We start from the raw sequence: 12,449 nt of genomic DNA, 5'->3' as shown, positions 1-12,449 counted from the left end.
TCTGGAATCTTGATACTCTTTGGGATTTTGGAATGTTGCTGCTCTTTGGGAATCTGGAATCTTGCTACTCTTTGGGATTCCGGAATCTTGCTAGTCTTTGAGACTCCGGAATCTTACTAATCTATGAGACTCCAGAATCTTGCTAGTCTTTTGGATTCCGGCATTTTGTCCTAGGATTGGCAGTATGGAATCTTTCTACTCTTTGGGATTCCAGAATGTTGCTGCTCTTTGGGATTCTGGAATTTGCTCTTTGGGATTCTGGAATTTGACTACTCTTTGGGATTCTGTAATGTTGCTGCTCTTTGGGACTCTGGAATCTTGCTAGTCTTTGGGATTCCGGAATTTTGTCCTGGGATTGGTAGTATGGAATCTTTCTACTCTTTGAGATTCCGGAATCTTGCTACTCTTTGGGATTCCAGAATGTTGCTGCTCTTTGGGATTCTAGAATTTGGCTACTCTTTGGATTTCTGGAATGTTGCTGCTCTTTGGGATTCCAGATTGTTGCTACACTTTGGGATTCTGGAATGCTGCTACTCTTTGGGATTCTGCCAGGTACTTGTGACCTGGAGTGACTGCTCTTAGAAGTGGGATACTGGGCTAAATGGACCATTGGTCTGACCCAGTGTGGCTATTCTTTCTTAATGTGACGAAGAACTTTAATCACCTTCTCCCTAATTTCATAAATTTGTGTGCCCAGATTAAGGCTTAAAATGCAAATTTAAGCACACAATTTATAGAAAAAGGTCTGTTGCATGCACAACTTAATGCCAATTAACAGCCAATTATTGTCTTTAATCTGTGTTAACTGCTGCTAATTGGCAGCATTAGCAGTTGCACTGCCTTTAGTTGCTATTCTAGAAGCTGTGTGCATACAAATTCTATCGTGCACAACTTCTAGATGACGTGGAAATGGGAGGGGCATGAGTGGGTCAGAACGTGACAAGTAGTTGGTCGTACAGGTTATAGAATTCTAGGAGTTATGGCACAGGCACTTATGCCAGGCTTTGACATGGCACAAGTGCTTGCACCTAGAGTTTGGTGCCAAATTGCTGTCTCAGACTAGTCATTCTATAATGGCAGCTCCGCACAGAGCTGCTGTTTATAGAATTCTCGCTTTGTACACATCATCCTGGCGCTTTTTCTTGAACCTACCCTCCTTGTGTAGACGAACAAATAAGTACAACTTTCTTAGCCTTTCAGCACGGTGTCATTTGTTCATTTCATCTACGCTTCTAGCGTAAAAGTAGTGCATTTACATGATGGTGTGAACTTAGCTGGTAGATGTGTACAGGGCGGAGTAGGAGCAGAGCAGGGCATGTAGCTTATATAATACATTAATTTATGCATGTAGTTGAATAATTTAGTAGACAAATTAACAGCTGCCCCCTCATAACGTTACCCAGAAACCCCCTAATTCGGTAACATAAGTGGAATGTACACAGGCACAGGCGTGGGAATATAACATCCACACACATAAATACTAGTTCCACGCTGTGTGAGATTCTGTGGGGCCGATATTCAAACCATGGGATTTAGCCTGGCTAACTCATGTGGTCAATGCTAAACCCGGATATTGAATTCCGGGCCGTTTCTGCTGACTGGCACTGAATTTCCGGTTTATTTTTGGCCGGTTTGATAACTGGTTTAGTTGCTTTTCAGACTTAGCCGGTTATCTTTAAACCAGCCAAAGACATCCCATATATTTATGCAGCAAAATATAGCTGCTTTTAAAGTGAGAATGAAAGTCGGCAGATAACCAGTTATATTGCCCGATATAACCAGAGATAGCGAAATATACCCTGCTGAATATCGCCGGATAGCTGGCTATGAGGCATGTAACCAGCCAGGTGCCGATCCTGGCTGGTTAAATGTTTTTGAACATCGGGGGCAATTGTATAAAGCCCACTAAAAATCAGACATCCAAACTCGGGGGGAAAAGGGCCCTGTGCTAGCAGCAGGGGCCCGTTTTTCCACCACGCCAGGGCTCTTTTTACTGCAGCGGGTGAAAAGCCCCCAGATACACATGGCCATGCAGTATAAGAACTCTTACTATGTGGCCATGCGGTGGGGAGCCCTTACCACCACCTTGCGGTAACCGGGCAGCGCACGGTGATACCCAATTACCACCGGTTGCGCAAGTTATTTCTGGGGGGTTTCTTTCTCCCCCAGAAATGGCACACGCTCATAGCGTCTGTTTACGCTTTCCAAAAATACTAGGACAAGGGGGCATGCGATGAAGCTGCAGTGTGGTAAATTTAAAACGAATCGGAGGAAATGTTTCTTCATTCAACATCTAGTTAAACTCTGGAATTCACTGCAGGAAAAGGTGGTTAAGGTGGCCGAGGGAATAATACACTATTTCTAGGATGGGCGGGACAAATTGCTTGTTCTTTTGGCCGCTGTTGGTGACAGGGTGCTGGGCTCAATGGACCCTTGGTCTGTCCCAGCATGGCGATGCTTATGTACTTAGGTACTTAAGTCCACGCTGGCACTAAGATAGAATTCTATTCCACTATAGAATACAGCCTACTGGCATTTGGATGCCATGTACAAGTAAATGTTGGCACCTAAGGACGCAACGCACAGTATTCTATGGGCTTGATATTTAGCTGGCGGTGGTCAGTGCGTTTGCTGTCCACCAGCGACATTAAACCCGCATATTCAATGCTGGACCGTATCCAGCAACCAGCATAGAATATCTGGGTTTATTTTGGCCACTAAAAGTTAACCAGCTACGCTGATATCACCGCTCCACATACCGGGTTTGGCGCTGAATATCCACGCCTAACTGGCAATGTTGCACAATATAGTCAGTTATCTCCCTCTGAATAGCCGTGGTTAGGCGCCTGAATGCTATTTAACCGGCCAGTGCATTTCCTGGACAGTTAAATAGTTTTGAATGTCAGGCAGTAAGTGTTTGAGGGTCCTAAGCTTGGCTTTTCCTCAGTCTACACTAGGGGGGTCTCAAACTCTAGTCCTCCAAGGCCACAAACCAGTTTGGTTTTCAGGCTTAACCCTGGGGAACATGGAAGAGGTTTCCACGTTTATTAAACATATGATATCTCACTCATCAAGACAGCTTACTACATGGCTAAAAAAGTTAAATAGAGGAGAGGAGGGGATCAGAAATTACAACAGAAAAAAATGCCATTAAAAGAAATAAACAATTTGAGTTGCATCTCACAGATTATAAAGGGGCTGGAACTCCTCTCGTATGAGGAAAGGTTAAAGAAATTAGGGCTGTTCAGCTTGGAAAAGAGACGGATGAAGGGAGATATGATTGAGGCCTACAAAATCCTGAGTGGTGTAGAACGAGTAGAAGTAAATCCATTTTTTACTCATTCCAAAAGTACAAAGACTAGGGGACACTCGAGGAAGTTACGTGGAAATACTTTTAAAACAAATAGGAGGAAATATTTTTTCACTCAGCAAATAGCTAAGCTCTGAAACTCTTTGCTGGAGGATGTAATAACAGCGGTTAGTGTATCTGGGTTTTAAAAAAGGTATGGACAAGTTCCTGGAGGAAAAGTCCATAGTCTACTATTGAGACAGACATGGGGAAGCTACTGCTTGTCCTGGAATTGGTAGCATGGAATGTTGCTACTCTTTGGGATTCCGGAATCCTGCTACTAATTGCGGTTCTGGAATGTTGCTACTAATTGGGTTTCTGCCAGGTACTTCTGACCTAGCTTGGCCACTGTCGGAAACAGGATATTGAGCTAGATGGACTATTGGTTTGACCCAGTATGGCTCTTCTTATGTTCTTAGAGAAGGGTTCACATCCAATGGAAGCAGCAGATATGCAAATCTAACTCATACATATTCATTCGGGACATCCTGAAAACCTCATCTAGTTTGCGGCCCTTAAGGGCCAGAGTTCGAGACCCCGATCCCATTCTAAGCACAATACTGTATCCTCTGTAAAGAAAACTAAATCAATTTATTACTAGGAAGTGTATCTTGACGCTGACGGAAAGCTTGTCTGAAACAGAAACCCAGCAGCTGGGTAGAGATACCACCTCTTCCTGGGCAAACAAATGGCTTGAAATAGGAGCTCTAGGGTCACATTAAATGGAGTAACTCTTCACACCTCATGTCTCTGCTTGGTGGCAGCTCTTCCATAGTAACATAGTAGATGACGGCAGAAAAACACCTGCACGGTCCACCCAGTCTGCCCAACAAGATAAATTCACATGTGCCATTTTTTGTGTATACCTTACCTTGATTTGTACCTGTCTTTTTCAGGGCACAGACCGTATAAGTCTGCCCAGCACTATCCCCACCTCCCAACCACCAGCCCCGCCTCCCACCACCGGATCTGGCACAGACCGTATAAGTCTGCCCAGCACTATCCCCGCCTCCCAACCACCAGCCCCGCTTCCCACCACCGGATCTGGCACAGACCGTATAAGTCTGGCCAGCACTATCCCCGCCTCCCAACCACCAGCCCCGCTTCCCACCACCGGATCTGGCACAGACTGTATAAGTCTGCCCAGCACTATCCCCGCTTCCCAACCACCAGCCCTGCCTCCCGCCACGCTGTCTGCAGTACCTGTCTCACAGTTACAATAGCCTGAAAATTTCACTGCAGTAACAGCTGTATTTTGCCAGGGGTAGGAAGACAACCCTTGAAGTGCTCTGAGAATTGCTGGGGTGGATAATGCTGCAAGAAAGGTTCCCAAGCTTGTGTTACTATTACAATCACTGAGGTCAAGGTTCAGCAGTCCATTTAAAGTTCTGTAGATCCATCCGAGTGGTACTGCTGGAAATCCACATATAACTGTAAATGGGTAGCTTAGGTGGGTAAAGTAATACCTGGTACTTAAACCCCATAGAGCAGAAAGCTTGCAGCCCTGCTGAGAGCCTGCTCTGGTTTTAAATGGGAGGGGGTGGGGTGGGAGGATCAGGTTGACATTTCCCAGAGGAACCCTGAATGACCGCCTTGCTGGCCATATCCCAAAGCCAGCCCTCAGGACATCCCAGAAAGATAGTTCTGCAAAGAACTTTTTTTTTTTTTAGGAACTGGATAGATGTAACGCATAACACCTGTTAGGGGAGGACTGAGGGAAGCCCCCAGTGAAGAGTGTATGGGAAATATATGTCCTCAGAAGTCGCCATCACTAGTAGACTTCACCCACTTGAAATGTTCGATTACAATTCAGCCAAAGCATTTCTAAAATTTAGAAAAGTTTTCTAGTTGTTTTACAATGTGTCTTTATTTTACCTCACCGAGCCTTACTGGTGCCCCAGTGATGAAAATGACAATATGGCAGATCTTAGGACGTTGCTGCGACTCTCCCCTCCCCCCTCCCAATCTTCTCTCCTTTTTCCAATCTATCCGTGTTTACCTTCCCATATCCAATCCATATATTCTTCAAACCTTATTATGTTATTGTAGTTTGTAATTACAGGACTCTGTAATGCTTTTTTTTTTTCTTCGGTATGTAAGCCGCATTGAACCTGCTGTATGTGGGAAAGCGTGTGGTACAAATGTAATAAATAATAATAATAATGCAAGTATAAACGAGAATTTACCATGAAAGCTCTCTTCTCCTGGTCAGTCTGGAAGCGTCCGTGGCCAAACTTGGAGGTGGTGTCAATGAACTTGAGTTCAATAGACTCCAAGGATTTGCGACTGGTGTGTACCAGAAGGGACTGGAAGAGAAATTCAGCAATCAGCAGGGTTTGTATTTCATTACAGGCACCAATTCACCATCAGAAGGGCTTATGCTACACAATATCAGTCAGGAAGCTCATAGAGACATACCCCAGTCCTGAAACACCTCAAGGAGTCAAACACAACCATGATGAGAGCAGTAAAGCTAATCATACACTTTCTTAAAAGAGTGGCACGAACAGGATCCACAGTATAGAACACTTGGGTGAAGTGGAAGAAGACTCACGGAACCTCAGAAATGCTACATTAAATATTTTTAACAAGTAGAAAGTTCAAGAGCCTTGGTTCAATCCTTCATGCATGCTTTTCAAAAACTGTCAGCTTTGCCCCTTCCACACCAAGTCATTCACATCTTTGAAAAATGGACAAATGTGATGTTCCCTAAGGTCTTACCGCCTCAGGAAGTTTGGAGAACCTGGGTTCATCCGTTTCAAAGTCATAAAAGGTGAAAACATATTTCTTTTGAGAAAACTGACAACTTTGTTGCCTTCTATGTCTTTCTCCCAAATAACTCCCCAGTGCTGAAAAGTGGAAAAGTCAAATGTTCCTCCAAGTTTCTACCTTCCCATAAGGTTTGGTACAGCTGGGTTTAGTCATTCCAAAGCTCTATTGGGGGGACCCACGTAAAAACACAAACCGCAAAACACACAGGCATTCAGTATGATCACAATATGAAGAAAGGCGAGAGAGGGGGGAGATACGATAGTGACATTTAAATACCTACCTACGCAGCATAAATGCACCAGGGGCGTAGCCAGACACCCAATTTTTGGGTGGGCCTGGGTCCAAAATGGGTGGGCAGAAGAACTCTGCCTTGTCCCACAAGTGATTTGGACTCTCCTCTCTCACCTGCATGCTATATGGTCTCTCAAACATCCCATCTCTCCACACATACCTTTTAAGTAGCAGATTTTCACTGGCAGCAAGCAGCAACTAATACACACTGCTCATGTTGACCCCACAGCCTTCCCTCTGATGCAACATCCTGTTTCTGCATAGGTGGGAATACATCAGAGCCAAGGCTGGGGGGCCAGTGTGAGCAGTATGTATCAGTTGCTGCAGGCAAAGATGTTATTCACAAGGTCTGCAGGAGGGACAGCTGGTGGGGCTTGGGGATCCCTGCCAGCCACATCATAGGTGTGCTGCTACTGGGTGGGCCTAAGCCCAACGTGGGTAGGTGTGGGCCCACCCAGGCCCACCCTTGGCTACGCCACTGAAATGCACAGAAGGCAAGTCTCATTTGAAAGGAAGCTCTGGAACCAGGGGACATAGGATGAAGGTGAAAGGAGAGAGACTCAGGAGTAACCTGAGGAAATACTTCATGGAAAGGGTGGTGAATCTATGCAATGGCCTCCCAGTGGAAGTGGTGGAGATGAAAACTGTAGGATCTCTAAGGGAGTGATAAGGACAGTAGATGGGCCCATATGGCCTCGATCAGCCTACATTTTTCTATGTTTCTATGAATATCTCTGGTCTATTGAAATGAGACTAAAATTCATGCACAGCTTAGAGATTTGGGGGGGTGGATAAAATGGCATGCAGCCTGGGCAGGTATTAAATTCCCCTTTCCAATCAGCAGCCAGCTGAACAGGGGGAACAAGCAGATGAGTTGGCAGCTAAACAACAAGGAAGCACAGGGCCTCAGCGCATTCACACACTGAAGGCCTGACAGATACCCACCCGATCCAGCATAGATTTTCTTGTTATGGAACAGCGGGAATGCAGCAGCCTTCCACATGCTCATGTGCTGAAGCCTTTTGCCTCCATTTTGTTTAGCTGCAACGCTGTACACTAAACACATATGAGACAGTCTCTGCTGGACAGAGCTTACAATCTAATCAAGATAGACAACTAGGACAACTAAGGGATTAGGGAATTATTTATGGTGGGAACATAGCAAAAAGGGGCAGGGAGATGCTGGACCACCAGGTAGGAGTGACACAAGATGCTGGCCTATGGGAGAGATACTGGACTGCAAGGTGGAAGGGAAAGAGAAGAGAGGGGGGATTACTGATCCATGGATTGGGGGGGAGGAAGGAAGATGCTAGAATATGAGGGGAAGACAGGATGAGAGACTGGATTACGGGGGGGGGGGGGGGTGCAAGATTAAAGGTTCACCTAGGGTTCCTGATATCCTGGACATTACCAGTGTGCCTCTCCTCCTAAATCAATGCATTGTAACTAGCCACTAAAAACTGGGAACGTGGTGTTCTGGACAGCTCTATAGTTGCTCTCCTTCAATATCAAAGAAACTCGAGTCACAACAAAGCAGAACTTGGAGCTAGTCCAGGTTTTAATCTGTGCTGAATTAGTTACACTGGACCAAGTAAGAGGTTTTAAGCCACAAGAATACCACACTCCTCTACTTAAGCCACAAGAATGAATTTTTATTACAGAATCAGCACCCAGCCTAGCTGAAACTTTTCCTAACCATAGCAGACCAAAGTATGGCTGCTTAAATTCAGACCTGCCTTTTGTGCAGTGATAGGTAGCTCAGAAGAGCCAGCTCGGGGATATGACACCCGAGAAGAAACCTCATGTAATATACCCCATGATATGGGTATTACTAAGACAGCAGTGATAGATTGTTCCAGAGGCCCTGAGAGGAGGAAGGTCCCTGCCTCAAGGGAGGGGTTGGCAAAGAAGTTGCAGAGATAAAGTGGGCTCCTGTGGCAGGAGGGGTGGAGTTGGAAAGTAATAAAAGTGATTAGAGTGAGGTACACGAGAAGATCTTTGGTTGCCTGTACCCCCCCCCCCCCCCCCCCCCCCCCAAGACTCTTGGGAGCATCGGGGGATCCTGGAGTTAAAGGAATAAATGAAGGCTGAGTAAAGGAGCAACTGAGAAGGAGACAGAGCTTCAGGTGGATAAGGGGAATCCGGCCTGGAAGCTGGATCCAGAGCAGGGGAAGCCTGTTCAAGGACGGGGTGCAGCCCTGCGAGGTGCATCGCTAGAAGAAGTGCAGCCTCAAGGGTCTGTGCCTGAAAGAGTTAGATTGGTATCAGGAGCAGCCTTGGGTTTATTGCTAGCACAACCCGATGAGTAGAGGACAGGAGATTATGTAAATATATACAGCTTTGGAATACTTAGAGTGAAGTGGAGTGGCTAAGTTTATAGGAAACAAAACAGCAAAGATGACTAACAAAAAAAAACCAAAAAAAAAAGTATATAAACAAACATCAACATTTAAAAAAAAATAATAATAATGAAATGTGTATTTTAAAAAATATATAAAAAAAAATTAAAAACCACACAAAAAAGACGACAATTGGGTTATAAAAATAAAAAGTCAACTTTATTAGCCAAACGATAGCAGGGAGAAAGGGACTCGACACAGCTGTGTTTCGGCCGTACAGGCCTGCGTCAGGAGTCTTCTCACCATACGTTGATTAATATTTCTATCCAATTGTGGAACCAACAGAACTAATATTAGTTCTGTTTGATTTCACAGACCAGAGACGCTGCTCCGATTTTCTCCGCTCGACTTTGGTTTCGAGTTGACTTCTTATTTTTATAACCCGTCATCTTTTTTGTGTGATTTTTAATTTTTTGATATATTTTTTAAATACACATTTCATGATTATTTTTTTTTAATTTTGATGTTTTTTTATATACTTTTGTTTTATTAATTTTTTTGGTTTTGTTTTTGTTAGTCATCTTCGCTGTTTTGTTTCCTGTTGATTTTCTTGCGAAGACTGGTTTCTTCTGTTTTTTGTACTACGTGTGGCTAAGTTTATCACAGATACTCTCGGGTAGACAATGTACATAAAAAGTTCTAAAGAGTTTACCTGCTGGTTGCAGAAGTTCCAATAAAGTTATTTTGCATTAAATAAAACTCCAGAGCTTGGACTGTCTCTTCATGTTCAAGTGTACAGCGCTGTGTACGTCTAGTAGCACTATAGAAATGATTAGTAGTAGTAGTTAGAGGACTTCTTCAGCTGGCAGGGATCCCCAAGCCCTGCTGACTGCCAAGAAGCTCCTATGCACAGCTTGGTAGTCAGCAGGGCTTGGAGATCCCTGCCAGCCACTGTGAGTCCCATGGCACACCAATGACCATCCACGGCACACTGGTTGAAAATCACTGTGATAAAATAATAGTTACACAGTTTGGACACTGGTAGAGCTAAGCATTGTTCCCTTACCTTTCTCAGAGTGAGGACACGTTTTTTAGTTCCCACGACACAGCCCTTCAGCATGATGAAATCATTGTTGACACTGCCGTAATGAGGGAATCCGCCCTGTCACATATAGAGAGCACAAGAAACTAAGTTCAAAGGCAACACTGTAGAGAGGTGTGGTAGCCATGTTAGTCCACTTTTAAAGGTAATCAATAGAAAGAAAACATGGAAAAGAAAATAAGATGATACATTTTTTATTGGACATAACTTAATACATTTCTTGATTAGCTTTCGAAGGTTGCCCTTCTTCGTCAGATCAGAAATAAGCAAATGTTGGTAGATGACAGTATATATAAGTGCAATCTTTCACATGCTTATCTTCCAATGTGGTATATATCATTCAGTGTAAAAAATGCAACGAAGGCTGCTACATTGGAGAAACAAGTCAGATGCTAAAGAACAGATTTAATTTACATAGACACCATATGAAAAATGCTAGTACCAATAAAGATGTCACGCCTGTGGGGCAGCACTTTACAAAACCAGAACACTGTACCAGTGATTTCATGGTGAGAATCCTGAAAGAGAACTTTAAAACAATACAGGATTAAATATGTTGACACCCACCAGACAGGACTTAACAAAGATCTTGGTTTTCTAGCCCATTTTAAACCATTAAATTGTACTGCTTTGTCACCCTCCTATCTCCATGCATATCTCCCTGTCCCTCATCCACCGGACTCTTCCTATCTCTCACCTATCTACCCCCATCCTGTTAGACTGTCACTGAAATGCTTTGATGTTTCACTTATATATACCGTCATCTACCAACATTTGCTTATTTCCGATCTGACAAAGAAGGGCAACCTTCGAAAGCTAATCAAGAAAAGTTATGTCCAATAAAAAAGGTATCATCTTATTTTCTTTTCCATGTTTTATTTTGTTTTATTTCTATTGATTACCAAAGGCAACACAAATAGTTACATCAAATGATTATTCTTCAATAGTTCTCAACATGTTTCCATGAGTCTATGCCAAGACTTGGTCACAGTCTTAACTTACAGAGAGGTTTCCAGTGCTGGGCTTCTGTCAGTTAATTGTTTGCTAACTGGTTAATTACTGTTTTTGTAATTGTTTTTCTTTTGTAAACTGCTCTAAAACCTCTGTATTGAGCAATATATTATGTGAATAAATCCAATCCAGTGCAGAATTAAAGAAACTAGGACTGCACTTAAATTTCCATTGTAAACAAAGTTTGGAAGACTTCGCTTGTGTAACAGGAGTCCTGTGCAATAATCTCAGAGCTCCAGAACCACAAACTGTGGATTCAGGCCATGAGAAAGTGCTCTAGAAGTTCAGTGGCAGCAGGAGGCTGGACCACAGCACTTGCAGGCTCTCACAGAGAACTAAGCAGTCCTCTCATTTTGGTCAGCGGGTTCTGTTACCAGAGGAGTAATGGACTTATTGGTCAGGTCGTAGCTGGTAGACGCATTGTTCTTCACTATCTTCCCATCTTCTGTGTGGATTCCATGGCCAATGCGGTAAATCTGCAGGGAAAAGATCCCTGTTAATGAGTTACATGCGGAGTTGAGACCTCCACCTGCTCTTATTGCTGTGTTAGAAAGGATCTGGTTACAGTGGAACAGAACAGTGAGTTATGCCCCTCCTGGTAACCCTAACTAAACCAGTGCTCCCATGAGAGAGGACGTGACTCCTGCAACTCTTCATCTTCAAGTAGTTATGAAACAAGAATGATCCAGAGCTGCCTGAAGTATTCACTCAGTCTGACCTGCTGCCTTCAAGGTAGAAAACAAGAATTGGGCTTTGCCCAATACCTTCTTGTTGATCTCAGTGCGATGGTGGTAGCCCTTCTGGCCAGCACGGGCAATGGAGTAGGCAACCCGGGCTGGATGCCAGGCTCCAATACAGGCAACTTTACGCAGCCCCTTGTGCGTCTTTCTAGGAAGCTTCTTGGTGTGCCAGCGGGAAGTAACTCCTAGGAAGGGGAATGGATAGAGGAGAGGAGAAAAAGGGAAAAAGAAACAATACAATATAAATGTAAATAAACCTGGAATTATCATCCACTTCCATTCCCAGTACTCCAGCTCCCTCTGCTGCCAGGTGAAAGTATTGCCAGGATGGACAAAGGTTTTAAAACCAAAGGGCCAATGCAGTAAAATGCACAAGGCTGTGCACAGGTCTAATGCAGGGTGGGGGAGCACCGTTTTAGCACAGAATTTTGTGAGCACATGCGCAGAAAAAAAAAAGGTTTTACCACAGAAGCTAACCCTGTGCAGGCTGGTAAAAACTGCATTATACACCAGTGCACAGCATATTAGGGAACTTGATATACTGTGTTTCTGAAACTACGTTCAAAGCGGTTTACATATATTCAGGTACTTATTTTGTACCAGGGGCAATGGAGGGTTAAGTGACTTGCCCACAGTCACAAGGAGCTGCAGTGGGAATTGAACTCAGTTCCCCAGAATCAGAGTCCTCTGCACTAACCACTAGGCTACTCCTCCACTAGCAACATGCCATGTAGAAGTGTGCCCTTGCAGATCAGCAATGTGGCCGCGCAGGCTTCTGTTCCTGTGAGTCTGATATCCTGCACATACGTGCAGGACGTCAGACTCACAGAAACAGAAGCCTGCGC

The 12,449-nt window shown here is 44.1% G+C and overlaps 1 protein-coding gene across 1 annotated transcript in view; it reads right to left on the bottom strand.

The window, feature by feature from the left end:
* Positions 1-12,449, bottom strand: part of RPL3L (ribosomal protein L3 like) — a 29,866-nt gene that overhangs the window by 1,020 nt on the left and 16,397 nt on the right. Inside the window, exons 6-9 of the mRNA XM_030211892.1 lie at positions 11,629-11,789; positions 11,239-11,340; positions 9,818-9,913; positions 5,536-5,655 (exon numbers count right to left, since the gene is read on the bottom strand). Coding sequence (XP_030067752.1) covers positions 5,536-5,655; positions 9,818-9,913; positions 11,239-11,340; positions 11,629-11,789 — 479 coding nt within the window. The remainder of the gene's footprint in view (positions 1-5,535; positions 5,656-9,817; positions 9,914-11,238; positions 11,341-11,628; positions 11,790-12,449) is intronic.

The sequence above is a fragment of the Microcaecilia unicolor genome, chromosome 8, assembly GCF_901765095.1.
Source record: "Microcaecilia unicolor chromosome 8, aMicUni1.1, whole genome shotgun sequence".
Classification (NCBI taxonomy): domain Eukaryota; kingdom Metazoa; phylum Chordata; class Amphibia; order Gymnophiona; family Siphonopidae; genus Microcaecilia; species Microcaecilia unicolor.
The sequence above is the reverse complement of the archived record's forward strand: the minus strand, read 5'-3'. Positions and strand labels throughout refer to the sequence as shown.